Here is a 23,003-nt window from a genome sequence, read left to right on the forward strand (position 1 = left end):
TAGAGATTCTGATATGCTCGGAGTAATATTCCTTCATGCAAAATATTCCCACGGCATATACCCTTTCACGACCATTGTTTTTGATCAAAAAAGATCATTTCCTCAATTCACGTCGCAATGAAAAGTCTTGGGCCGTAGGCCCAGTAAGCCCGTTTTGCTGATTCTCTGTTTTCTTATAATAAAGGTTTTTTTTTGGGTACAACCTCCGCAGCAGAAACATGGCTGCAACTGCTACTTGGGATTTCAGCTGGTATGTTCAGCTTCTGGTTTGTTCGTAACGTTTTTTATTACTCTGTATCTGATGATTAAACGTACTGGATTCAATTACTGAAATCTTGGGTCTTGCACGCTTGAAGGAATCTCTTTGATTTTTAGACTCCAAAGTATCGATCTTTTACGCACATTAACAGCCTATACGACCTAATTTCATTATCTCCGCTCAATTAGGTTGATTCGCACTCACTTACCTTCTGTAAGGGGTTTGTAGTTTGAGGATCACACTGTTATATACTTAATGAAATTTGGTTTGTTTTCAATTAGACTTTTTTTTTTTTGGTTAGGGGTTGTGGTTTATCTTATAAGAGTTTTATTTCTTTTTTTTTTTGCTAAATTTGCAGTCACTTGGATGTGAATTTCGAAACGGAACAACATGCTTTCATTGCGTACACATCATTGGCTGTTGATAAAGAGGTTTAAAAGTTTCTCAATTCACTACCAACATATGAATAGGTATCTAGTCTCAACCAAAAAAAGTTGTATGTTTTTTTTTCCACTTCACTCATGTTATAATTCTCACCATTTATGCAGTTGCAGCCGGGTAAGGTGAGAAGAGTCATGTCGGTATCAAACAACAAGCTTTCTGTGTAAGTTTCTCAAAGTTAATCATCGGTTAAGACTGATGCCAAATTGGAAATCTTTCGGGTCCGTTTACGAGTTTTTGATATTTGCTCATTGGATAACTTTACAGGCACTTTGAGGCAATAGAGGCAAGGCTTCTTCGAGCATCCTTGTCCGCGTTTGTAGACGTTCTTACACTGGCCACAAAAACAATTCAAGAATTTCGGGAAGATTAAAACACCAATGTGTAAAAGAAGTTTGATTCTTTCTCTCTGTCCCTTCAAGAATTCAATTATTGTAGTGCTGAATTGGAGGACTGTAAAAACACTTTCAATTTGATATACTTTGTACTGACTCCTAATTAAATTTCTAAACACTTCTAGTTTCATCTTCGTTTTCGTTAGCTCATCGTAAAAACCTACGCTTTTGTGATAAACCCTGATAGTGATAGTATCAGGTCACCCGACTCCATAAACCTGCATGTAGACATATCGACCCAGAAGCTCTCCAAGGCGATCTAATAAACTCATGACACTATGTATTCGTGATTGATTTTCTCAAAATCGTCACACGAGACGTACAAATACACAAAACCAATAAACCAACAAATTGGTTTAACTAGCTTAACCAAAAGAAATGATAATAAGTAAATAAACCAGATAACCAAATCTATAGACTTATCCTGTAAAATAAAATCTAAACACATATATTTTTTTAAACAGCACATAATCCGCGTTTTTATAGGAAGCTGCCTGGAAGTTTCAGTAGCTCTCTACCGCCTATTAATTAACAAAAAAAAATCTGCCTATAAATAGACGCTTTCATCTCTCTCTCTATCTCATTGAGTTCCATCTCTCTATCTCATTGAGTCCCATCTCTCTCTCTCTCCCTCTCCCACCCACCCCCCTCTCTCTCTCTCTCGCTCCTCCTCTCTCCTCTCCATCCTCTCTCTCTCTCTCTCTCTCACTCTCTCCCCCTCCCTCCCTCTCCCCCTCCCCCTCCCTCTCCCTCTCCCCCTCCCTCTCCCTCTCCCTCTCCCTCTCTCTCTCTCTCTCTCTCCTCTCCCTCTCCCTCTCCCTCTCCCTCTCCCTCCTCCCCCACCCCCCCCCCCTCTTCTCTCTCTCTCTCTCTCTCTCACTCTCCTCTCTCCCCGCTCCCTCCCTCCCCTCCCTCTCCCTCCCACCCACCCCCTCTCTCTCTCTTCTTCTCTCACTCTCACTCTCTCTCCCTCCTCCCTCCCTCCCTCCCCCTCTCCCCCCTCTCTCCTCCTCAAGCCCCTCTCCAATCCCTCTCCCCCTCCCCTCAGTCCCCTCCCTCCCCTCCGCCCTCTCTCTCATCTCCTCTTCTCACTCTCTCACTCCTCTCACCTCTCTCTCCTCTCTCTCTCCTCTCTCTCTCTCTCTCCTCTCTCTCTCTCTCTCTCTCTCTCTCTCTCTCTCTCTCTCTCCCGCGTAAATTAGAAGCCCGAACAAAATTATGGGCCGTTCATATATATGTTTATAAAATTCAAAAATATGCATGGCAATGGAATTGAACTCATCACTCTACCAATATGCTAGTACGGACTATTGTAAATTGAAGGCCGATAAATACTTATTATTTTTGGGGGCCGTAAGCTCAAGCTTCTAAAGATTGTTATCAGGGCCCGCAGTGTGAACCATATCCCACAGAACAAAAAATCTCCTTAAAATTTGCTTTCTTTTAAGTAGACTTCCCGCCTGAGAGCGACAGATTTGTCAATGTGTTTGTCGGAAGATCTGATGGTCGATCACGGGGGAGATCCGGCGTCCGCACCAGAGGATGTTGTTTCACAGCTTCGCGATAGTACCGGCGAATCTGTAGCTGCAGTTGAGAACGCACCGCTTGACTTGGAAGCTGGTCGGAACTCATGGAGAGTGAGTAAATTTTCTTCTTTACACGAGAATGAATCCATCCATGGCTCAAATCTTGATCGGTTTCAGGGTACGTTGAAGAACGAATTCGAGGCATCCCGTTTAGTGCATCATCGCCCAGAATCACAACCGGCAACCGGTAATTTTTTGTTTCTCTTCTCTTGATGAGAGAGCATGTTTATCCCTGATAGCATGTTTATCCCTGATAAACCCAAATGGGATTTGGGGTTTTTAGGTTTTTTTTTGTAAAAAAAAAAAAAAAAGTTAAAAAATAGGTTCCTCCATCGGTATAAGAAACTCAATAAAATTCATTCTTAATTAGTAGTTTTTGTAACCGATCCTTGTGGGGGTCCACGCACTAAAAAACTCCCTAAAGACCCCGGATAAACATACTCTAAACTAGTTCCACCGTCACACAGAGGGATATCCGGTTTGAGTTAATGCTGAAAACCGGTGTATACCAAAACATAAAACACCAAAACTGCTGAACAAAATCTAACCGGTATACCACTAAAAATATTTGTTTTTTGTACCTAATTTCTGAATTTGTGTATTTTGACTATTATTTGTTTCTTGGGGTTTCTTACACCATACTATCATTTTTACAAAATAATATATATATATATATATATATATATATATATATATATATATATATATTTGAACTATTATTTGCCATCTTTGATAAGCTGAATAAGCTATGAATCATCCAGTCCGGTTTCAGAATCCATCTGTCGACGAAAATTTGTTTCTCTGGTTTAGTTAATTTCTGCTTTGAACAAAACCGGTTTATTAGTTTTCTTTCTGGTGAAAAAAAAAAAAAAGTTTTCTTTTTAGTGCAAAACCATATTTGTGTGAAAACAGTAGGCCTAAACCGGTCAACAACAAACGACAAGGAACCGAAATAATTAACCGAAACAAAATCAAACCGGAAATCCTAATGGGCATACTGTTTATAATCATTGGGGGATAATTGTTGGTTTAATATTATATATAATTTCCTGCATCTTCTTCTTCCTCTATTTTTTTCTTCTCGATCCGCAAAATTCAGTTCGTGCAACCTTAACGTCTGGCGGGTTTGGGATTAAACTGGACAAACTCCTCCAAGCGGTCGGAGCACGTGACCTTCAAGCTCTCAATCACTATAACGGGGTAATTTCTTTTTTTTTTCTTTTTTCATTTTTTTTTTTCAATTCTTCGTTAGTGTCAGTTAATTCTATGCTTCTTAGATTATGATTTCTTCAAATAGGTTGAAGGGTTATCAACTCTGCTGAAGACTGACCTTGAAAGAGGCATAGACGATGAGATACAGCAACGTAAGCAGGCATTTGGGTCAAACACATACCCTTCCAAAAAGGGGCACACTTTCTGGGTATACGCAGCAATTATTAAATAACAAGAATCTTTTCACTTTGAAATGACAACCTGTTTGTTAATTGTTGTTGTTGTTGTGGTCGTCGCAGAGCTTCATCTGGAAAGCTACCCTGTTTCCCCCGTATATGGCTATACTGCTTGCTACTGTTTTAAATTTGCTGCTACGAATAAAAGGAAAGGTGAGTTTCATGATCTAAATCACCTTTCTTCTTATGCTTGACATTAAGATTATCTACTTGCTCTGACTGCAATTCATGTACTTACTAGTATTTTCTCCCGGGCATTTATTTTTATAACTCCATACATTTTTTTTGTAATTTACAATGGAATTTTTTTTGTAGGGTTATGAAATTTACAGTGGAAATAAATATTACTTATAGAGTTATATTTATTGGTGAACTTAAAAACAAAATTATTTTTTAATATTATAAAACAGTCCAAAATAGACACAAGATGAACATTATATAATAGTTGCCAAAAAAAGAAGATGAACATTATATAATAATTTACTTATCAAAAAAACATTACATATGAAATATCAAATCGAGAAAAAGCATATATTTTTTAAATAATTAACGTTAATATATTTGTATTCTTTTTCTTTTATATTTATTTTTGTTTTGTAGTACTGTTTTCCTAGTATTTTATTAGGTTTTCTTTTCTTAAACTATACTTGCATTAAGAACATGGAAACTATCACCAAACTTCTATGAGATTAGAAACAGATAAAATAAAGTATAAAAAACCAACCGACCAGGTGAGATCTTGATCTAGAGAGTAGGCATATCTTGTTCTCGTTTTCTCTACCATCTGAGTTTCTTGGGTCCATTTGTTGTCTTTTAATCATCTCCACATTTTACATTTTTGTAATTTCTCCTTTTCTGAACTATAGCTATGACAATAGTTTCAAAAAAAAAAAAACTATGGCTACAATAACAGTTCAGGAAATCAAAATTTGATTTTCCATTTAAAAATGATATTTACTTATCTTGTTTATCTTTACCTTTTTCACTATGGAGTATGTACGTAGCTTTTTCCAGTATCTAAAGAGGGAAAACTTATAAATCGATCAACAGAGTACAAAAATTCATGAAAAAAAATTATTTGAGAATGAAGAGTTTGTGTGTGTTTTTAGTTTCACAAACCTGAACTTTAATCTTCATCCTCCAATTTTGCAGTAGGATCCACCTATCAATCCATAGCATGTATTGTTTTTCTTCTGCTCATTTAGTTGAAAAAGTATATTTTGAAGACTATTGTTGTGCCACTACTTGATGAGAAACTATTTTGATCTGCATCTAAAATTGTAGTACGATCATTAGAAGCTTTAGATCAATAAGGTTAGAAATTGAAAATTCAAAGAGAATCAATGGAGTTGTTGCAAAAGAAAAAAATAACTTACAATTTCTAAATGAGGAAGAGATGAATTTAAAATATGGCAACGTGAGTGGGTTTCAGAGGGAGATAATGGGTGTAGTGTGAGAAGTATTAGGGATTTTATTTTGTAAAGAAAAGAAATCAATTGAAGCAGTTGATAAAGGATACGTTATTTGCTTTAAACGTTTAATTTCAATTTTTTTTGCATTTTTATTTTTATTTTAAATTTAAATTAATTTCCATATGGCAGTATCTGATTCGTCTGGTGACTTGTGCTTTATATAGTATATAAGGGATTTGCATTTTTATTTTTTTAAAATTTAAATTAATTTCCATATGGCAGTATCTGATTTATCTGGTGACTTGTGCTTTAGTATATAAGAGATGCAATACTGTCTCATTGGTTGTCTCCTGATTCGAAACAACTGGATCCCCTAAATAACGATATTCTCTCCGTTTCAAAATAATCTATGTTTTAGGAAATTTTGGATGTTTCAAAATAGTTGATGTGTAACCAATAATATTTTATATTTGACTAAATAATTTTTAATATATATTTTAATGTTATTTTTAAAATAAAAGATAAATGCTTTAATAGTTGTGCACAAAAACTTCAAAAATATATATATATATTTTTTTTTTGAACGGAGGGAGTATTACTTTGTGTAGATGCTGCATTTTTTATTTAGTTTCGCCACCCATTTTCACGTGGTTCTCTTTAGGTGTTGCTTTTTTGCAAGGATAATTTTTTTTTATATAGATTTGGTCTCTTCTAAATCTTCTCTATATCACACTCTCATGATACCTGCAGGCTATCCACGGTAGTTGGTATGTAGAAGCTTGTACCATTTTGGCCATTGTCCCTTACATCATTGTCACAGGTATTGTAATACTATCTTTTTGATGCTCTTGAGTTGCCTAGCCAACTTAGAATATTGAAAAAATCTTTGTTTATTTTGTTTCTCTTCTGTTTGCAGCTATCACTGAGTACATGCAGTCTCGTCAGTCTGAGAAAATTAGTGAGGAGAAGAGAAACGTAGCCCTAGATGTGTGTTCTTTCTGACGGTTTTCAAAGTGTCATTTTTCTCTTTGTTTCGTGCTGCCCACAATATGTGCTGAACGTTTCTGGTTGCAGGTTATTAGAGGTGGCAGAAGATTCACGGTTTCTTCTTCTGATATTGTCGTCGGCGATATTGTACCCCTCAAGAATGGTTTTCAGGTAATCAAATTGTTTGGCTTTTTCTTGAGCTTCACACTTCAGTTTTTTTTTAAATAATGACAAATGCTGCAGGTACCTGCAGATGGTATCCTGTTTGTTGCAAACTCATTGAAGATTGACGAGCAAGAATTAACTGGCTCACACTTGATTGTATGTTGTACTGTGTTAATGCGCTAAATTATTACCTCTCTCCTCTATTTTCTAATCACCCTTTTCCAGGTTCAAAAAGATATTCTAAAGGATCCATTTCTGTTATCTGGTTCAAAAGTGATAGAGGGCATAGGTACAATGCTGGTAAGCTCTCAAGACTGAAGACTGGTTATCTAGTTTTGTTATATGCTTGATCATCCTTCTCATAGATATTATACCTGATAAGTCACATTGACATGGATGAGACTATAACTATAATATTCTCTTCAATAAAAGAATACTGCACTAGAAGCTTTTACGTGTTTCTGCAAACAGCTTCTCTTTCTTTGCATCAATGTTGTCTATCAGTAAATAAATTGTCTTTTGTGGAATTACGGCGAAAACATAATTTTAACCCTGAACTTTTACATCCACTACGTGATTGCTTTCTCTTTACAAGGTTCTTGATCTTCTAAGTCACTTTATTCTTTCCCCCATGTACTTTAAGGTTACGAGTGTTGGAATAAACACTGAATGGGGGAAAAAGATGGAGAAACAACATGAGACTGATGAAGAAAAGCCCTTTCAGGTATGTTTCATTGATTACTAATTCCTTCTATAGTTTGCGCATTTACCACCTTTTATGTTTTCTACTAGGTATACCTGAAATGGCTTGCTATTTCTGCTAGCTTGTTAGTCATTTTGCTCGCTTCAGTTGCCTGTATTGTTCAGTTATGCCGGTAAGTCTGTCTTTTTTTTTCCAATGTACCCACCGCGTTTAATTCTGCTTTCAGTTCTATAGCTCCATCCTGGCGATAGTGGGGACCTAACGAACCTTTTGATTCCAGATACTTTTTTGGTCGGACCAAAAAGTCAGATGGAACTCCATTATATATGCCTGGAAATACCAGTTTCGATGAAGCAATGGACTTTGTGATTAAATCCCTGAGTTTTGGGGTATGGTGCTTCTGAACTTTACCTTGGTGGCTATAGAGCTAAATTAGTGGTAATTCTGTGTAACCTTGTCGCCAAAAACATTACTTTTGCAGATCGCGACAATACTAGTGACAGTGCCTGTTGGACTTTATGTCGCTGTTCTTTTGAAGTAAGTCTTCTTTCCTTTTCAAAATTTGCTTAAATAGGATGCATACCATTCCAGAAAAACATATCCTTAAGTATACATGCTTCTAGTTTTGTTATGACAGTAACATCTTCTTGTTTCTCATCTAATCATTTTCCTCGCTACACCAGTCTTGCATATACTACGGGGGAAATGATTACAGACAAGGCTTTGGTACTCTACCTTTATATTACAAAGTCTCCAAGGCCGTTAGAGCATCAACATGTGCTAAACTTTCCGTAAATGTCTTTCAGGTTCAAAATCTCTATGCATGTGAAAGAATGGGATATGTTACAACTATATTGTGTCATAAAACTGGAATCTTAACTAAGAATAAGGCAAGTGTTCTCGTTTTTATGCAATTAGCTCTTTCCTGCTTCCTCTTTTAATTCTAAGTACCCATGTAAGTATTTATTTACTGCTAAGCAGATGTCGGTGGTTGATGTCTGGGCTGGAGGGATAAGAATGCAAGATATGGGTGATGTTTCACAGCTGCCGTCGATTCTCAAAGAACTAATAATAGAAGGCATCGCCCGGAACACAAATGGCAGTGTTGTTTTTGAAACGGTAATTTTATCCTAGATCACAGTGTTCAGCTGGAGATAATTTGATAAGCATTATTCTTATTAAGCTCATAATAAATTATAGGGAGTCACTGAACCAGAGGTGTATGGATCACCAACAGAACAAGCCATTCTTAGCTGGGGGAATAAGGTTTTGTTTCCTTCTAAGCTTACATTACTACTTGTTGTAGCTGTTAAGTTCATAACTAATGACTTCGTCGTGTTTTGTAGTTGGGAATGAAGTTTGATGAGGCTAGGTCAGGATCACCAGTCCTTCATGTTATACCTTTCAATCCAAAAAAGAAATATGGAGGCGTGGCATTACAGGTTACATAACCTTTTCTTTGTTTTGCTTGGCATCAAATATCGATATACATATCTATATATCCCTGGTTTCATATATAGTTGTGCTATGTTTGATTCTTATACAGTTGTTTTTCTCCTATTATTCTTTTATAGATTGGTACAAGAAACCACGTTCATTGGAAAGGGTCTGCAAAAGTTATTCTTAATTCATGCAAATGGTATATGGACAAGGACAACAAACGCATAGCTATTGATGAACAGAAACAGGTAGATTGTTAATGAGGATTACTAATTCACGAATATACTATTATTCTTGTTTTGATTCTTACTTTATTTATAAGAATCCATTCTCTCTTTAGGAGATGGAAAGAATAATAAAAGACATGAGTATGAGAGGAATGCGTTGTGCTGCACTTGCTTATCAATCCTATGAGCTGGGGACTCTTCCAACGACTGATGAGGAACTTTCTACACTACCTCAAGACCTTGTTTTGTTGGCTATTATTGGTATACAGGTAACATCTCCAGCACCCATATCGAAACTTAAGTTTCTCTCAATGATAATTGGTACCTGATTCCACTTGATTCAAAGCCAATGTATTGAACAACTTGCAGGATCCTTGCCGGTCAGACACAAAGAATGCGGTCAAGTTGTGCAATTCCGGAGGTGTCAAGGTGCCTGTTTTACCATTCCTCTCGTCCTGAATTGTTGTTATCTCTACCATTAATTGTTACCTCTACTATAAATTGTATAGAGCACCAACCTACCATTAAGTACTTTATAATATGCGGTGACATGATTGGCCTAGTTTAGTCGACCTGCCATTGAGTAATTTTATGGCAGCACCAACTTTTCTTACATGACATTTGAAGTCTTATCAACTTATATTAGTAGTGGATTTTTCTTCTCTCTAAATAAGTTGTGGCGTAGTTATGTGATGAAAGATGTTGACTGTCAGGTTCGCATGGTGACTGAGGATGATGTTTCGACTGCTCAAGCAATAGCAACTGATTGTGGGATACTGGAGAATTCAGATGACCCTGATGTTATAACGACAGGAGCTCAATTTCGTGTTCTTTACGATCTAGACAGAGAGGAGAAGGCCCCAAAGATCTTAGTATGAATCCATTCTTCAACATTTATGCTTTAATATACAAAACTATCGTGCACGTTACGATATATTGACAAGTAAAATCATGGGACTGGCTTGTTCACCTATTTGTTTATGGTCAAGAACTTGACTGAGACAAAAATTCACAGCAAGTACTCTATGTGAAGGTTTTGGCTCAAGCCTCTCCTAAGGACAGTCTTTTGTTTGTCGAAGCGCTGAGGAGAAGTGGGCATGTAGTTGCAGCCACTGGGATGGGAATACATGATACAATGACACTACGCGCGGTGTGTCATTATTCTCACATCATATATTTTTCTAAACGCTGAAAGGCATATTCATAATCATTACAAGTCTACAATAATCCGCGATGAGTTTTGCACAGGCGCATGTTAGCCTTGCAATGGGAATTGGAGGGACAGCAGTAGCAAAAGAGAATTCTGATATTATTATATTGGATGACAATTTTGATACGATTGTCAAGGTTAGATATATGATATGCATGGCTGAAATTGACGAACTCGGTTTATAGAATGCCATGCAACAGAGAGAGCAAACATTGACTTTTTTGGCAGTGAGATTTCATTTAAACAAGGTTTGTTTGGACAATGCAGGTTATCCGATGGTGTCGATATCTATACACTAATATCCAGAGATATGTCATATTCCGGGTCACTGTGAGTGTCTTAGCCGTGGCTATATGTGTGATCGAGGTTGTATTTTATGATGCATTTCCACTTAATGCCGTGCAGGTTCGAAATATTATCTCTTTGTTACATCATCTTCTTGTAATCCTGTATTTCCATGACTGAAACATTTGTCCCTGATGCAGCTTTTGTTGCTTAATCTTATTGCTGACATCTTTGGAGCACTAGCGTTGGCTTACGGACCGTCAGCTCGCAAGCTAATGGGAAAGCCACCAGTTGGTGAAAGGTATAGATAAAATCTGAATAGTATCAAGGATATTATATAATTGATTAATAAGTAGTCGTCTTGGAAATATACTTAAACTTGTATATTTTTTTTTTTCATTTGTGTTTTTGTAGCGACCCTCTCATTACCAAGACGATGTGGTTCAAGATGGTGATACAGGTATGTCCCCGTAAAAAGTCTTGATTTGTCACTGATGTCCCAGAAAGTCTTTTATTTCATAGTTTCCAGAGAGTAAATAAACACCAAATAGTCATAACTATTTAGATTAGCAAAAATAAAAACAGCAACTTGTTAGACCCTAAATAATGTTTCCCTCCCCCAGGTGATTTACCTAGTGCAGCTGGCGCTCATACATTCTGATAGTGTACTGAAGCTGGATCATGGTCATACCGGCGATGCTGAAAAAGTGAAGAACACATTTATTTTCAATTCTTTGGTCTTCTGCCTGGTAATAGTCGATTTCTCCCACTCACATTTAATTATTAAGCCCTCATCTGAGAATAAGTTGATCATGTCTATCTTCTGCAGGTATCCAATGAGTTTGAAATCAGAAGTGGAGAACAAACCTTGACAGAAGTTCTTAAAGACAACATGTTTATCTTTACAATAATGGCAACTATCATAGTTCAGGTAAGTCCTTTGTACAAGTAATTACAACACTTATCTTCTCTTTTATATCCCTAAACTTTCTTTTTGTATCAGATAATCTTGGTAGAGTTCTTTGGCATAAGGCTTGATATGAAAAAATGGATCATCTCCATCCTTGAGGGATTTATCAGCCAGGTTGCCACTCGCTTCCCTTTGAAAGTTTACCCATACCGCCGCAACTGATGTTTTGTTCGTTTTAGTATATAGGCACAATCACGTAAGAACCTTTCACTCCCTACTCTATATGACACACGAATACCTATCTCAGCTTAGACTCGCACTTGACTGTTAACTTTTCTCTCATAGGTAAAAGGTGTCGAAGCTTCCCGGTAGATTTCGACGTTCACAAGCTGTTTTGTTGTCCGTGTGAATAACTGCGTGACATCTGTTATGTCGTCATTCTTTGACCATGTTCTGTTGTTTATATATAGCAGGTGTACAAGAATTTCATCTATTATACATTTTTCATTTTTGGCATTAATTAATTTAAAATTGCCTATCACATTATTTAAACTGTAAGATTATATCATTATCTTCTGCAAAGTTACACTTACTGTTCTTCACATGACAGTCTTTTCTTCTTCATCCTTTTACCCGAGAGCGCATGCTTCGGTTGAGGAAGTGATGCTTTATCATCGGAAAAGAAGACATAGACTGGCTATTCTTAACACTGTGGAGGAAGAAATTGAAGAGTTAAAGAGCAGACGTAATAAGGATGATGATATTCCCTTATGGAGGCAGACTGAGACCAGATTTACAAAAGTTTTCTCTACAAAGAAGACATGGCTCTACATGAGACAGGAGCAACCAGTATGTACTTGGAATAAAGGAGTATGGTTTTCACAATCTACTCCCAAATATTCTTTCATGTTATGGGTGGCTGTGAAGAACAGGTTGCAAACCTGTGACAGAATGAAGAAGTGGAACACATCTATAAATGGAGTTTGTGTGTTATGTCAAGAGGAAGAGGAGACTTGTTCACACTTATTCTTCAAGCGCAGATACTCGGGGAAAGTTTGGAAGTCATTGATAGGTGGGATTATGAAGGGAGCTTTCTCTCTTGAATGGAGTGTGATTGTGGAATTGATTTCCCAATCAAGTTCTAGTTTCACACCCTCTGAAGTATTCATTATCAGATATACTTTTCAAGCGTTGCTACATAGTATTTGGAGGGAGCGCAATGCTCGTCGGCATGGAGAGCAACCAAGAGATGAATTGTTGCTGATTAAATGGGTTGATAAAGTGATAAGACTGAAGCTTCTTGCTGTGAAGAGACTGGGCAAATATACCTTGAGGAAGGCTTGAGTGTGTGGTTTGGCTCAAGAGTTACATGAGTTTTCTTTTTCACATACAGAAAAGTAGAGTTTTAAGAGTCTATTGATATGTAAATGGAGATCAAAACAGTTGCACTTGATGTAATTAAAGTTTTGATTGAATAAAATTTTACATTCAAAAAAAAAAAAAAAAAAAAAAAACATGCACTTTCCTAAATACGCGATACATGAGGCGACATTTGCTTTCACTTGTGCTCCTACAAAGATCGATTGTTTGGTGTTTGGTATTTGAAGTTTCTTTACCCGTGATTGTTTCCAAATACTGTGTTTACTTAAAAATAACATCCATTCAGTTTATTCGGTTCTATCAAATCCAAACCACTTTATCTAATTCTCTTCGATTCTAATTCTCTTCGGTTTTAATTCGTATGAATCGGAGCACTGTAAAAGATTACATTTAAAGTATGATTTTGACTAGGTTTGCAAGATCATTAGGTTCTGTTTTTTGAAAAATGGACATCTGATAAAAAAAGAACTAATTCCGATTTTAAACAGCATTTATGTAGTTACTTGTTTATTGAGTATTGACCATCGTTGTCGTAGCAGATTTTTTTTAAATAATAAAATGTGCTATATAAATTAATTTAATGATGACAAACGTTTAATAAATACATAAGAATCTTGTAGAAAAAATAGTCAAAATGTACACTTATTCACTCAGAGAACAACGGGACCTGCAAAGCGCCAAGTGCTTATTGACGATGCTTCAAAAAACTTTACCTGAAAATGAGAATTGTAAGTTGAGAGAAGTTACTTGTCAAATCTGAAGTATGATATTTTTGTGATAATTGATAAGACTAAGGAGTGAATGTGTTTCTTACCGCCAAAGGTAATCAGTGGCGGTAGTATTGATAAGCTTCCAAAGGAAAGCGAGTGGCGACCTGGCTGAGAAATCCCACAAGGATGGAGATGAGCCATTTTTTCAAGTCAAGCCTAACCGCATAAATGAATATCCCAAGGAACTCTATCAAGATTATCTGATATACAAAGAACAAAAGGAAAAAAAAAGTATAATATGGTTTAGTAAATGAGTAAAGAGAACATAAATGTGTCTCCACTTGTAGATAAGGCTTACCTGAAATATAATAGTAGAGGTTATAGTAACAATAAACATATTGTCCCTGAGGATTTCTTTCAAGGTCTGGTCTCCACTTCGGATTTCAAACTCGTTAAAAACCTGCATTTTAAAAAAAAATCTTTTTGGGTGAAAAAGATATTAAAGTAGAAGAAGACATAAAATGATCAACTTAATCAAACATTACCAGGCAGAAGACCAAAGAATTGAAAATAAATGTGTTCTTCACTTTTTCAGTATCAGCGGTCTGACCATGATCCAGCTTCAGTATACTATCAGAGTGTATGAGCGCCAGCAACAGCACTAGGTAAATCACCTGGAGTAGGGAAAGCATTATTAAGAGGTTATGACCAAGGTACTGTGTTTATTTGCTATCTAGAAACTATGGTGTAAAAGACTGTCTGTTCACACCAAATCGAGGATTTTCAGGGGACATACCTGTATCACTATTTTAAACCACATCGTCTTGGTTACAAGATGGTCTCTGCAAATAAAAAAAAACGAAAAAGGTATACACATAAATGATTAGTTTGTGTAGACAGCTAGTTATTAATCAGTTCTCATATCCTTGGTACTATTCAGGTTTTGTGTACCTTATACCCACTGGTGGCTTTCCCATTAGCTTGCGAGCTGACGGTCTGTAAGCCAACGCTAGTGCCCCAAAGATGTCAACAATAAGATTAAGCAACAAAAGCTGCATCAGGGACAAATGTTTCAGTCATGAAAATAGAGGATTACAAGAAGATGATGTAACAAATGGATAATATTTTCGAACCTGCACGGCATTAAGTGGAAATGCATTATAAAACACAACCTCAACCACGCATATAGCCACGGCTGAAACACTCACAGTGAGCCGGAATAATACATATCTCTGGATATTTGTGTATAGATATCGACACCATTGGATAACCTGCATATTGTCCCCAAAAAAACATTGAGAACTGTGGAAAAATGGTTTAAATGAAATCTCACTGCCAAAAAGTCAAGGTTTAATTGCTCTCTTTGTTGCATGCTTTCTATATAACTAACCTTGACAATCGAAGCAAAACTGTCATCCAGTATAATAATATCAGAGTTCTCTTTGGCTGCTGCGGTCCCTCCGATTCCCATTGCAAGGCTAACATCCGCCTGCGCAAGGAAATAATGTTCATATTCCCTTTGGAATAGTTTGATAGTTTTTGAGTATTGATATGATAATAATGACAGACCACGTGTAGTGTCTTCGTATCATGTATTCCCATCCCAGTGGCTGCAACTACATACCCTTTTCTCTTCAGCGCTTTGACAAACAGAAGACTGTCCTCGGGAGAGGCTTGAGCCAAAACCTTCACATAAGAGTAGTGTGTTAATATTTTTAGCTTAATCCAGTTCTTGTACAATAAGCTCACTCTGCAAGGTGTGACAATATCATAGCTCAGACTGAATCTAACTATCTTAGACCGTGATTCCATTCATTAATATATCATGGGATGCATGCACATATGTATATGTTAAAACAAAAACAGAGAAGAATGGATTCGTACTAAGATGTCTCCGGAGATCTGCTCTCTTTCTAGATCAGTAAGATCACAAAACTGAGCCGCTGTCCTTATATGCTCGCCAGATGTATCCCTCAGTATGCCACATTCCATTGCCATTGCTTGTGCAGTCGAAACTTCATCCTCCGTTACCATGCAAACCTGAAAGTACACATCTTCCAATTAGAACAGGGTTGATCCAAGATTAAAAAAATTGCTTAAACTTATTGTCTTAATGGTATGTCATCGCATATTATAAAGTACTTAATAGTAGGTTGGTGCTGCCATACAAGTTATAGCAACTCAGAATATACAACTAATCCAATCTTATTTATTATTTAGAGAGAACAAAAATTCAGGACGAGAAGAATGGTAAAACAGTCACCTTGATACCTCCGTATTTGCACAGCTCGACCGCATCCCTTGTGCCTGGCCGGCAAGGATCCTGCACGTTAGTCAAGACATTGGATAAATAATGATAATAATAAGACCTCGCAGTCTTTGAATCAAGTCGAATCAGGTACTAATTCTCATTGACAAACTTGAAGTTCGAAATGAGTGCTGGAAATGTTACCTTCATACCAATAATAGCCAATAAAACAAGGTCCTGAGGTAGTGTACAAAGTTCCTCATCAGTTGTTGGAAGACTTCCCAGCTCATAGGATTGATAAGCAAGTGCAGCACAACGCATTCCTCTCATACTCATGTCTCCAATTATTCCTTCCATCTCCTAAAGGCAGAATGGACTCTTATAAAAAAATAAAAAAATACGGAATAAGAAATATTTGTGAATTAGTAATGTACGCTCATAAACAAACTACCCGTCTCTGTCCACCAATAGCTATGCGGTTGTTGGCCCCATCCATATACCATTGACATGAGTTAAGGATAACCTTTGCAGATCCTTTCCAATGAATGTGGTGTCCTGTACCAACCTATAGATGAATAATATGAATAAAAAAAACTGTATAAGAATCATACATAGCACAACTATAAATATATATACACACATATGTGTCGAGTAAAAACAGGGATATATAGATATGTCAATCGATATCTGATGCTCAAGAAAACAAAGAAAATGATATGTAACCTGTAATGCCACGCCTCCATATTTATTTTTTGGATTGAAAGGTATAACATGAAGGACTGGTGATCCTGATCTAGCCTCATCAAACTTCATTCCCAACTACAAAACACGAGGAAGTCATTAGTTATAAACTTAATAGCCATAGCAAGTAGTAATGTAAGCTAGAAAGAAACAAAACCTTATTCCCCCAGTTAAGAATGGCTTGTTCTGTTGGTGATCCATACACCTCTGGTTCAGTGACTCCCTATAATTTATTATGAGCTTAATAAGAATAATGCTTATCAAATTATCTCCAGCTGAACACCGTTATCTAGGACACAATTACCGTTTCAAAAACAACACTGCCATTTGTGTTTTGGGCAATGCCTTCTATTATTAGTTTTGTAGGAATCGAGGGAAAATGTGAAACATCTTCCACATGTTGCACTCTTATCCCTCCAGCCCAGACATCAACCACCGACATCTGCTTAGCAGTAAATAAATGCTTAAATTGTTACCCAAGAAGTAAAAAAGGAAGCAGGAAATAGCTAATTGCATATAAACGAGAGAACACTTGCCTTATTCAAGGTTAAAATTCCAGTTTTGTGACACAATATGGTTGTAACATATCCCATTGTTTCACATGCAGATAGTGTCTGAACCTGGAAGACATTTATGAAAGTTTAGCACATGTTGTCACTTACGACATTATAGAATTTAGAATCTTAAAGTAGAGTACCAAAGCGTTGTCTGTCATCATTTTCCTCGTTGTATTTGCAAGGCTGATGTAGTGTGAGTAAAATGATAAGATGAGAAACAAGAAGATGTTACTGTCATGATTACTGCAATGCCAAAACTAGTATGCATACCTAATATATGCTTCTCTTTCTGGTATGTATTTTGTTTAAGGAAAATTTGAGAAAAGAAAGGAGTCTTACTTCAAGAGAACAGCTATAAAAAGTCCAACAGGCACTGCCACTATTATTGTCCCCATCTGCAAAAGTAATATTGTAGCGACAAGGTTACACAGAATCACCATTACTATAGGTCTATGCCACCACGGCTTGGTAAAGTTCAGAAGCCACATACCCCAAAACTCAGGGATTTTATCACAAATTCTATTGCTTCATCCAGAGTGGTATTTCCGGGAATATACATTGGAGTTCCATCTGAATTTTTGGTCCGGCCATTAAAGTATCTGAAATAAAAAATGGGTCATTAGGTACTCACCATCACCAGGATGAAGCTATAGAACTTAGAACTGAAAGCAGAATTAAGCGAGGTGGGTACATCGAAAAAAAAAACAGACTTACCGGCATAACTGAACAATACAGGCAATTGAAGCGAGCATAATGACTAACCAACTAGCAGAAATAGCAAGCCGTTTAACGTATAACTAGTAAAAGATAACACATGTGGTAAATGCGCAAACTATCCAAGGTAGCAAAGAATTAGTAATCAATAAAACATACCTGAAAGGGCTTTTCTTCATCCATCTCAGGTTGTGTCTCAATCTTTTTCCCCCATTCAGTGTTTGTTCCAACACTTGTAACCTTAAGTACAGAGAAGTAATCAGAAGAAAAATATATTTTTTTAAAAACAAGAAAATCCGAAGCTAGAATTTTACAATGATATAACAGTGTTCAGAACAATTGGCAGCAGAAGTTTCAGATTTAGAGTAAAATGGCAGACATAGTCACATAATCAGAAACTTACATACAAAAACCATAGAAATTGCAAATGTACTTAGAAGACGTGTCTTGAGAGCTTACCAGCATTGTACCTATCCCCTCTATCACTTTTGAACCAGATAATAGAAATGGATCCTTTAGAATATCTTTTTGAACCTGCTAATTGAAAAGGGTGATTAGAAATACAGGAGAGAGGTAATTTTAGTGTATTAACACTGGCACATCATACAATCAAGTGTGAGCCAGTTATTTCTTGCTCGTCAATCTTCAATGAGTTTGCAACAAACAGGACACCATCTGCAGGTACCTGCACCATTGAGAGCACAATTCTGAAAACCGAAGTGTGAAGCTCAAGAAACAAAAATGTCAATGCTTACCTGACAACCATTCTTGAGGGGTACAATATCGCCGACAACAATATCATTAGTACAAACCGAGAGTCTTCTTCCACCTCTAATAACCTGCATCGGAAAACGTTCAGCAAACCTAACATAAGTGACAGGAGAAATCTGTTTGCAACAACATACGTCTTGTGGTACGTTTCTCTTCTCCTCACTAGCCTTTTCAGACTGACGAGAGTGTTTGTACTCGATGAAAGCTGCAAAACGGGAGACAGACAAAATAAATCAGATTGTTTCCATATTCTCACGTCTGAGAACTGAAGTGCAAACATGGCCGGTCCTGGACATAACCAAATGAAACATTGGTATATATACTCCCAAAAATTTTAAAGAAAATTACATAGGTATAGTATAGGCACCAAATATGTTAAAAAAAATAATTAAAACATTCACTATAAGTCGTCTACGGCCTCCAAAATCTCAAAGGGCCCTGAATGTAAAAACAAGTTTTAGAGTTGGCCAAGCATCAAAGATGATACCTCTCAAAATGATGTCAAGGACAGTGGCTGAAATGGCGCAAGTTTCGACATACAATCCATCGTGGATAGCCTGCAAGTCTAATGAGAGTAAGATATAGAAAATATAAATTCAAACCACATGATATGCTATATATATTAAGTTCAATATATAAGGTTTAGTAGGGCTCAACTCTAAAAGAACCCCCTCGACAGAAAAACCACGTGATATGCTATATATGTTAAGTTAGATGTCAAATTCGAGCTTATCATGGAATTTCAACTTAAAAGTAGTAACCTGTACTAAGTGGATTGGTCCAAGCCTCTATATATTATTCTATGTACCACCAAAACTTCCGTTACTAATTAACATGAATTGCTGGCAAAAGCGAGCTGGTAATCTTAATTACAAGAAAGAAGGCTATATCATCATCTTTTGAAGAAACAGCTGACCTTTCTTTTTATTCGGAGGAGGATTGAATTGATTACAACGGCAATGATCATAACCAGGGAAAGAGGAAACTGGCAAGCTTTCCAGACAAAGCTCTGCAACAACAACAAAAAAAAAAAAAAACAATTGAAAAACACAGGGTTTTGCCAAATAAAACAAAACATTCGTGTTATCTAACAATTGCTGCATGCATATACCCAGAAAGTCTTTCCCTTTTTACAAGGGTATGTGTTTGACCCAAAAGCCTGCCTACGTTGCAGTATCTCATCATCGCGCCGATCAATGCCCCTTTCAAGGTCAGTCTTCAGCAGAGTTGACAACCCTCCAACCTATCAGAGCAAATCATAATAAGCTAAGAAGCAGAGACACAAGAGAAGACTTGAAAAATAGAAGTTATCAGAAGTGCTTGCCCCATTGTATTGATTCAGAGCTTGAAGGTCACGATCCCGAACCACTTGGACAACTTTGTCCAGTTCAATCACAAACCCGCCAGTAGCTGATGTTGAAACGACAACAGACAAAAGTGGAAATCAAACCATTGTGAATTGGTAATAAAATAAGACAAGAGAACAAGAACATATATGCACCGTTTGCTGGTTCTGTTTCTGGATGATCACGTACGGACTTTATCACAGGAAAAAAAAAACACCAGATTAGAAAGAAAGAAAAAAAATTGCGATTCTAACTAAATCTGAGAGATGTTACGCTTACTGCATCATCATTTGGTCTGCTCCTCCATGACATCAACGACGTACACTAGTAGTATAAGAGGAGATTCTTAGCATTTAGTTTAACAGCAAGTTTACGAGATGAACATTATCTGTAAGAAAAAAAAAAACTCACCAACCACGAGCTCCGGCGATCATGAGCTCCGGAGTCGCCATCTTGAACATTAGTACCGGATTCCAAGTTATCTGCAGATGCACCGATAACGATTTCAATGTCTTCGGGTGCAGCATCATGAGCTGTGGAAACATGGTAGCCGCCGAGACCAGACTCAAGATCTTCGGAGATTCTGTACATTGGCTGTTAACCGTCGAGAAGTAAAAGAAAACTGTATAATTTTAAAAGTTCGTTTAATCAATATATATAGGGGGTAAAGAAGGCAAGTTCGAGGAAGGTGTGCCTAGAGCAGGACATCTTCTTTTATTTTATTTTTTCTTTTGAACACCTTTTCAAAAGGGGTGCAACAGAGCAGTCATCTTCTAAAATCCGTGTTTCAGCTCCGACACCCAATTAAAAGAAAGAAAAAAACACACAATTATTTAATTGAAAAACATCTCAAGGCAAGTTAAAAAGCACTTACAACAAGAGTGGAGAACAAGGCAACAACAAAAAACATTTAAAAATAATTTTAGATGTGGAAGGCTGGAAGTCAAGGAAACTACTTACTATTTTCGGTATTTTGATACATAAATTATCTTGTGCATATAATAGTGATTTAGACTAGAATTTGACATGATTGTTAGCGCTTTTTAGGTTTATACATACTTAAATTTATATAAAAATAAATGATTTAATGTCATATATTTGGAAGTAACAATAGTCTTAATTTTTATTGTTAATTATAGTTCTATAAACTTATTGTCATAGTTTATTATGTTAATAAGTTTGTGGTACTTTCAGTTACTTATTAAAATTTATAAGAAGATTCATATTAAAATTCATGTTTACAGGGTTGTAAAATCAGAAGTTGATTGTTTGCTTTCAATTTTATAAAAATATGAACTAATATGAAGATATGTAGTTAATTTTGTTATTTCAATATTGATATTATATATAAATCGTAATTGAGATATTCACGAGAATTTATTTTTTGTAAATATTTTGTTAACCATCAAATTTTATAGTCTGCATAATGTTTTTAGAAAAATATCATAAGTTCTACTAAATTTCATCAACTATATTCTAGTAATTTTTTTTAATTATGAATGTAATAAAAATGTGTTAAGTATTTTGATTTTTATTTTGAATTCGGCAAATAAATTATACAAATTATTTTTGAATGCCATTTAAAATTTTGAAAGCAAGCTTTTATGAAAAAGCCCACATAAAAACCCTGCTTATTAATGTTAAAGTCAACATACTTTTTTCTATCAAATAAATGTGTTCGAAAAAGAAACACCTCTTGGCATAATTCAAGGGTTATTTTATCTGTTGACATGTAGGCGTATAGTTTCATTAAGTGAAAGTGTAGATAATACTTTTTAACTAAAGTTATTTTAAGATAACCAAAAAAAAAAACTAAAGTTGTTTTAAATTTTATCTCATAAATAATACTTTCTTTGTTTTAAAATAATACATGTCTTATTAGTTCAAAAATAATTTACTAATAAGACATGTTGTTATTAGTTCAAATTAAAGTTGTTTTAAAATAATTTTCACTCATGTTATTAAAATTTACTAAATTATAATTATAAATACATAAATTTTTGTGATTATTTATTTTATATAATTCTTAACAGATAACAATTTTAACATGTAAATAATGTTTTTGAAATTTATAATTAATCATTATTAGTTGGTAAAAATAAATTGAAAATACAAAAAAAAAATCATTTTGAATATTTTTTGTTTAAATATGCATCTTTACAAAACGAAGAGAAAAGTATTTTAAAACTATGAGAATTTAGTCCAAAATATTTTCTTTAAGATATTTTGGATGAGATTTTCACCACTTGGAATACCATTCAATACAATAATAATAATAATCATGAAAGGATATATTTATTTATGATATATATATATATATATATATATATATTAAAAATTTAATGGAGATATTCTAAAAGCTAAAATGTTTATGGTTTGTGTTTCATGCTTTGGCTGATTTTAATCAAATATCAAATTAGTTTAAGAATCTAGGAAAGTGCTAAACATTGATCATTTCTTGCCATAATATTTCTTCAATTATATTTCTAATGATACAGAATCTTAACACGTGTCATGTGTAATGGATCATTGACTTGGCAACAGAGTTGCAAATAGTACGGATTACAAACTTGATGTTGCGGTTTCACGACTTTATAAATTATAATGATAAAATATATCCATTATCTCTAAATTTAGTAGACCAATTTATTTTTAATGAAAAGTTTTAAAAAAGAAAATCTTAATTTTTTCTATAAATACAGTAGAACCTCTATAAATTAATACTCAATAAATTATTAATCTCTATAAATGAATAAATTTCGTCGGTCACAATTTGGACCGGTTCAAAATTTGATGTAAATCGATAAAATAATAAGATAATAATTTTTAAAAACATTCTATGTAAATATATGGTCCCATTAAAATTATAAATTAATAATTTATATGTATACATATTTTATATAAGTAGGAACATTTTATTATATTATTTGTTTTATATTCACAATATAATTATCTTTATATTTTTTAACACTTGTATATTTGTGATGAGATTTAGTAATATTATATATAATTAAATTTAAGTTCTATGTAATATATATTATATACACAAAATAATATAATAAAAGTTA

At 35.3% G+C, this 23,003-nt stretch overlaps 4 protein-coding genes across 7 annotated transcripts; 3 read left to right on the forward strand and 1 right to left on the reverse strand.

Moving 5' to 3' along the window:
- The first annotated feature begins 177 nt into the window (after positions 1-177).
- BNAC03G15280D lies at positions 178-1,225 on the forward strand. Of its 2 annotated transcripts, none has more exons than XR_001287282.3 (4): positions 178-250; positions 618-729; positions 808-863; positions 968-1,225. XR_001287282.3 is itself a non-coding variant. In XM_013878398.3 (4 exons), exons 1-4 carry the CDS (start codon positions 219-221, stop codon positions 1,071-1,073), a joined length of 267 nt encoding a protein of 88 aa, XP_013733852.1. In that variant the 5' UTR covers positions 212-218; the 3' UTR covers positions 1,074-1,225. The 2 variants fall into 2 exon arrangements, 1 of the variants encoding a protein (XP_013733852.1); XM_013878398.3 differs by having other exon boundaries at positions 212-250; positions 618-690.
- Positions 1,226-2,212: 987 nt separating this feature from the next.
- LOC106437502 (calcium-transporting ATPase 8, plasma membrane-type-like) lies at positions 2,213-12,070 on the forward strand. 3 transcript variants are annotated; one of them, XM_048752356.1, is made up of 32 exons: positions 2,213-2,732; positions 2,799-2,868; positions 3,781-3,881; positions 3,979-4,101; positions 4,193-4,282; positions 6,292-6,361; positions 6,458-6,528; positions 6,616-6,699; positions 6,772-6,849; positions 6,919-6,993; positions 7,337-7,417; positions 7,486-7,568; positions 7,677-7,785; positions 7,878-7,933; positions 8,080-8,122; positions 8,203-8,286; positions 8,378-8,515; positions 8,597-8,662; positions 8,743-8,838; positions 8,971-9,084; positions 9,177-9,332; positions 9,433-9,492; positions 9,777-9,935; positions 10,097-10,213; positions 10,312-10,410; positions 10,541-10,678; positions 10,759-10,859; positions 10,973-11,018; positions 11,182-11,307; positions 11,388-11,489; positions 11,562-11,724; positions 11,814-12,070. In XM_048752356.1, the coding sequence occupies exons 1-31, from the start codon at positions 2,577-2,579 to the stop codon at positions 11,688-11,690; spliced, it is 3,021 nt and encodes a 1,006-aa protein (XP_048608313.1). In that variant the 5' UTR covers positions 2,213-2,576; the 3' UTR covers positions 11,691-11,724; positions 11,814-12,070. The 3 variants fall into 3 exon arrangements, with proteins under 3 accessions (XP_048608313.1, XP_048608312.1, XP_048608314.1); XM_048752355.1 differs by having other exon boundaries at positions 2,213-2,868; XM_048752357.1 differs by lacking the exons at positions 2,213-2,732; positions 2,799-2,868 and having other exon boundaries at positions 3,441-3,881; positions 3,959-4,101.
- Position 12,071: 1 nt separating this feature from the next.
- On the forward strand, positions 12,072-12,812 carry LOC106437503. Its single transcript, XM_013878396.3, has one exon. It carries the CDS (start codon positions 12,072-12,074, stop codon positions 12,810-12,812), a length of 741 nt encoding a protein of 246 aa, XP_013733850.2.
- Positions 12,813-13,397: 585 nt separating this feature from the next.
- Positions 13,398-21,193, reverse strand: LOC106441669 (calcium-transporting ATPase 8, plasma membrane-type-like). Its single transcript, XM_048752358.1, has 33 exons — positions 20,347-21,193; positions 20,215-20,259; positions 20,091-20,127; positions 19,914-19,999; positions 19,701-19,832; positions 19,506-19,598; positions 19,077-19,146; positions 18,724-18,794; positions 18,574-18,657; positions 18,426-18,503; positions 18,278-18,352; positions 17,978-18,058; positions 17,819-17,901; positions 17,595-17,703; positions 17,444-17,499; positions 17,245-17,287; positions 17,084-17,167; positions 16,852-16,989; positions 16,705-16,770; positions 16,530-16,625; positions 16,258-16,371; positions 16,011-16,166; positions 15,822-15,881; positions 15,443-15,598; positions 15,128-15,244; positions 14,949-15,047; positions 14,692-14,829; positions 14,510-14,610; positions 14,355-14,400; positions 14,104-14,232; positions 13,917-14,018; positions 13,663-13,818; positions 13,398-13,561 (listed from the first exon to the last, which is right to left on the reverse strand). The coding sequence occupies exons 1-32, from the start codon at positions 20,524-20,526 to the stop codon at positions 13,675-13,677; spliced, it is 3,069 nt and encodes a 1,022-aa protein (XP_048608315.1). The 5' UTR covers positions 20,527-21,193; the 3' UTR covers positions 13,398-13,561; positions 13,663-13,674.
- Positions 21,194-23,003: the final 1,810 nt, after the last annotated feature.

Source organism: Brassica napus, chromosome C3, assembly GCF_020379485.1.
Source record: "Brassica napus cultivar Da-Ae chromosome C3, Da-Ae, whole genome shotgun sequence".
NCBI lineage: Eukaryota > Viridiplantae > Streptophyta > Magnoliopsida > Brassicales > Brassicaceae > Brassica > Brassica napus.

What these genes read in the sequence shown, in the direction of transcription:
- LOC106437503 (XM_013878396.3), top strand. Translation starts at nt 12,072, where the DNA reads ATGACAGTCTTTTCTTCTTCATCCTTTTACCCGAGAGCGCATGCTTCG.
- LOC106441669 (XM_048752358.1), bottom strand. Translation starts at nt 20,526, where the DNA reads ATGTACAGAATCTCCGAAGATCTTGAGTCTGGTCTCGGCGGCTACCAT. An exon ending in AAAAGGGAAAGACTTTCTGG is followed by an intron (nt 19,599 to 19,700) that starts GTATATGCATGC and finishes TTGTTGTTGCAG; the next exon opens with AGCTTTGTCTGGAAAGCTTG. An exon ending in GTTTTGCTTCGATTGTCAAG is followed by an intron (nt 14,830 to 14,948) that starts GTTAGTTATATA and finishes GACAATATGCAG; the next exon opens with GTTATCCAATGGTGTCGATA.
- LOC106437502 (XM_048752355.1), top strand. Translation starts at nt 2,577, where the DNA reads ATGTGTTTGTCGGAAGATCTGATGGTCGATCACGGGGGAGATCCGGCG. An exon ending in AGAGAAACGTAGCCCTAGAT is followed by an intron (nt 6,529 to 6,615) that starts GTGTGTTCTTTC and finishes TTCTGGTTGCAG; the next exon opens with GTTATTAGAGGTGGCAGAAG. An exon ending in TTCCACTTAATGCCGTGCAG is followed by an intron (nt 10,679 to 10,758) that starts GTTCGAAATATT and finishes TCCCTGATGCAG; the next exon opens with CTTTTGTTGCTTAATCTTAT.
- BNAC03G15280D (XM_013878398.3), top strand. Translation starts at nt 219, where the DNA reads ATGGCTGCAACTGCTACTTGGGATTTCAGCTG. An exon ending in GCTACTTGGGATTTCAGCTG is followed by an intron (nt 251 to 617) that starts GTATGTTCAGCT and finishes CTAAATTTGCAG; the next exon opens with TCACTTGGATGTGAATTTCG. An exon ending in CATTGGCTGTTGATAAAGAG is followed by an intron (nt 691 to 807) that starts GTTTAAAAGTTT and finishes CCATTTATGCAG; the next exon opens with TTGCAGCCGGGTAAGGTGAG.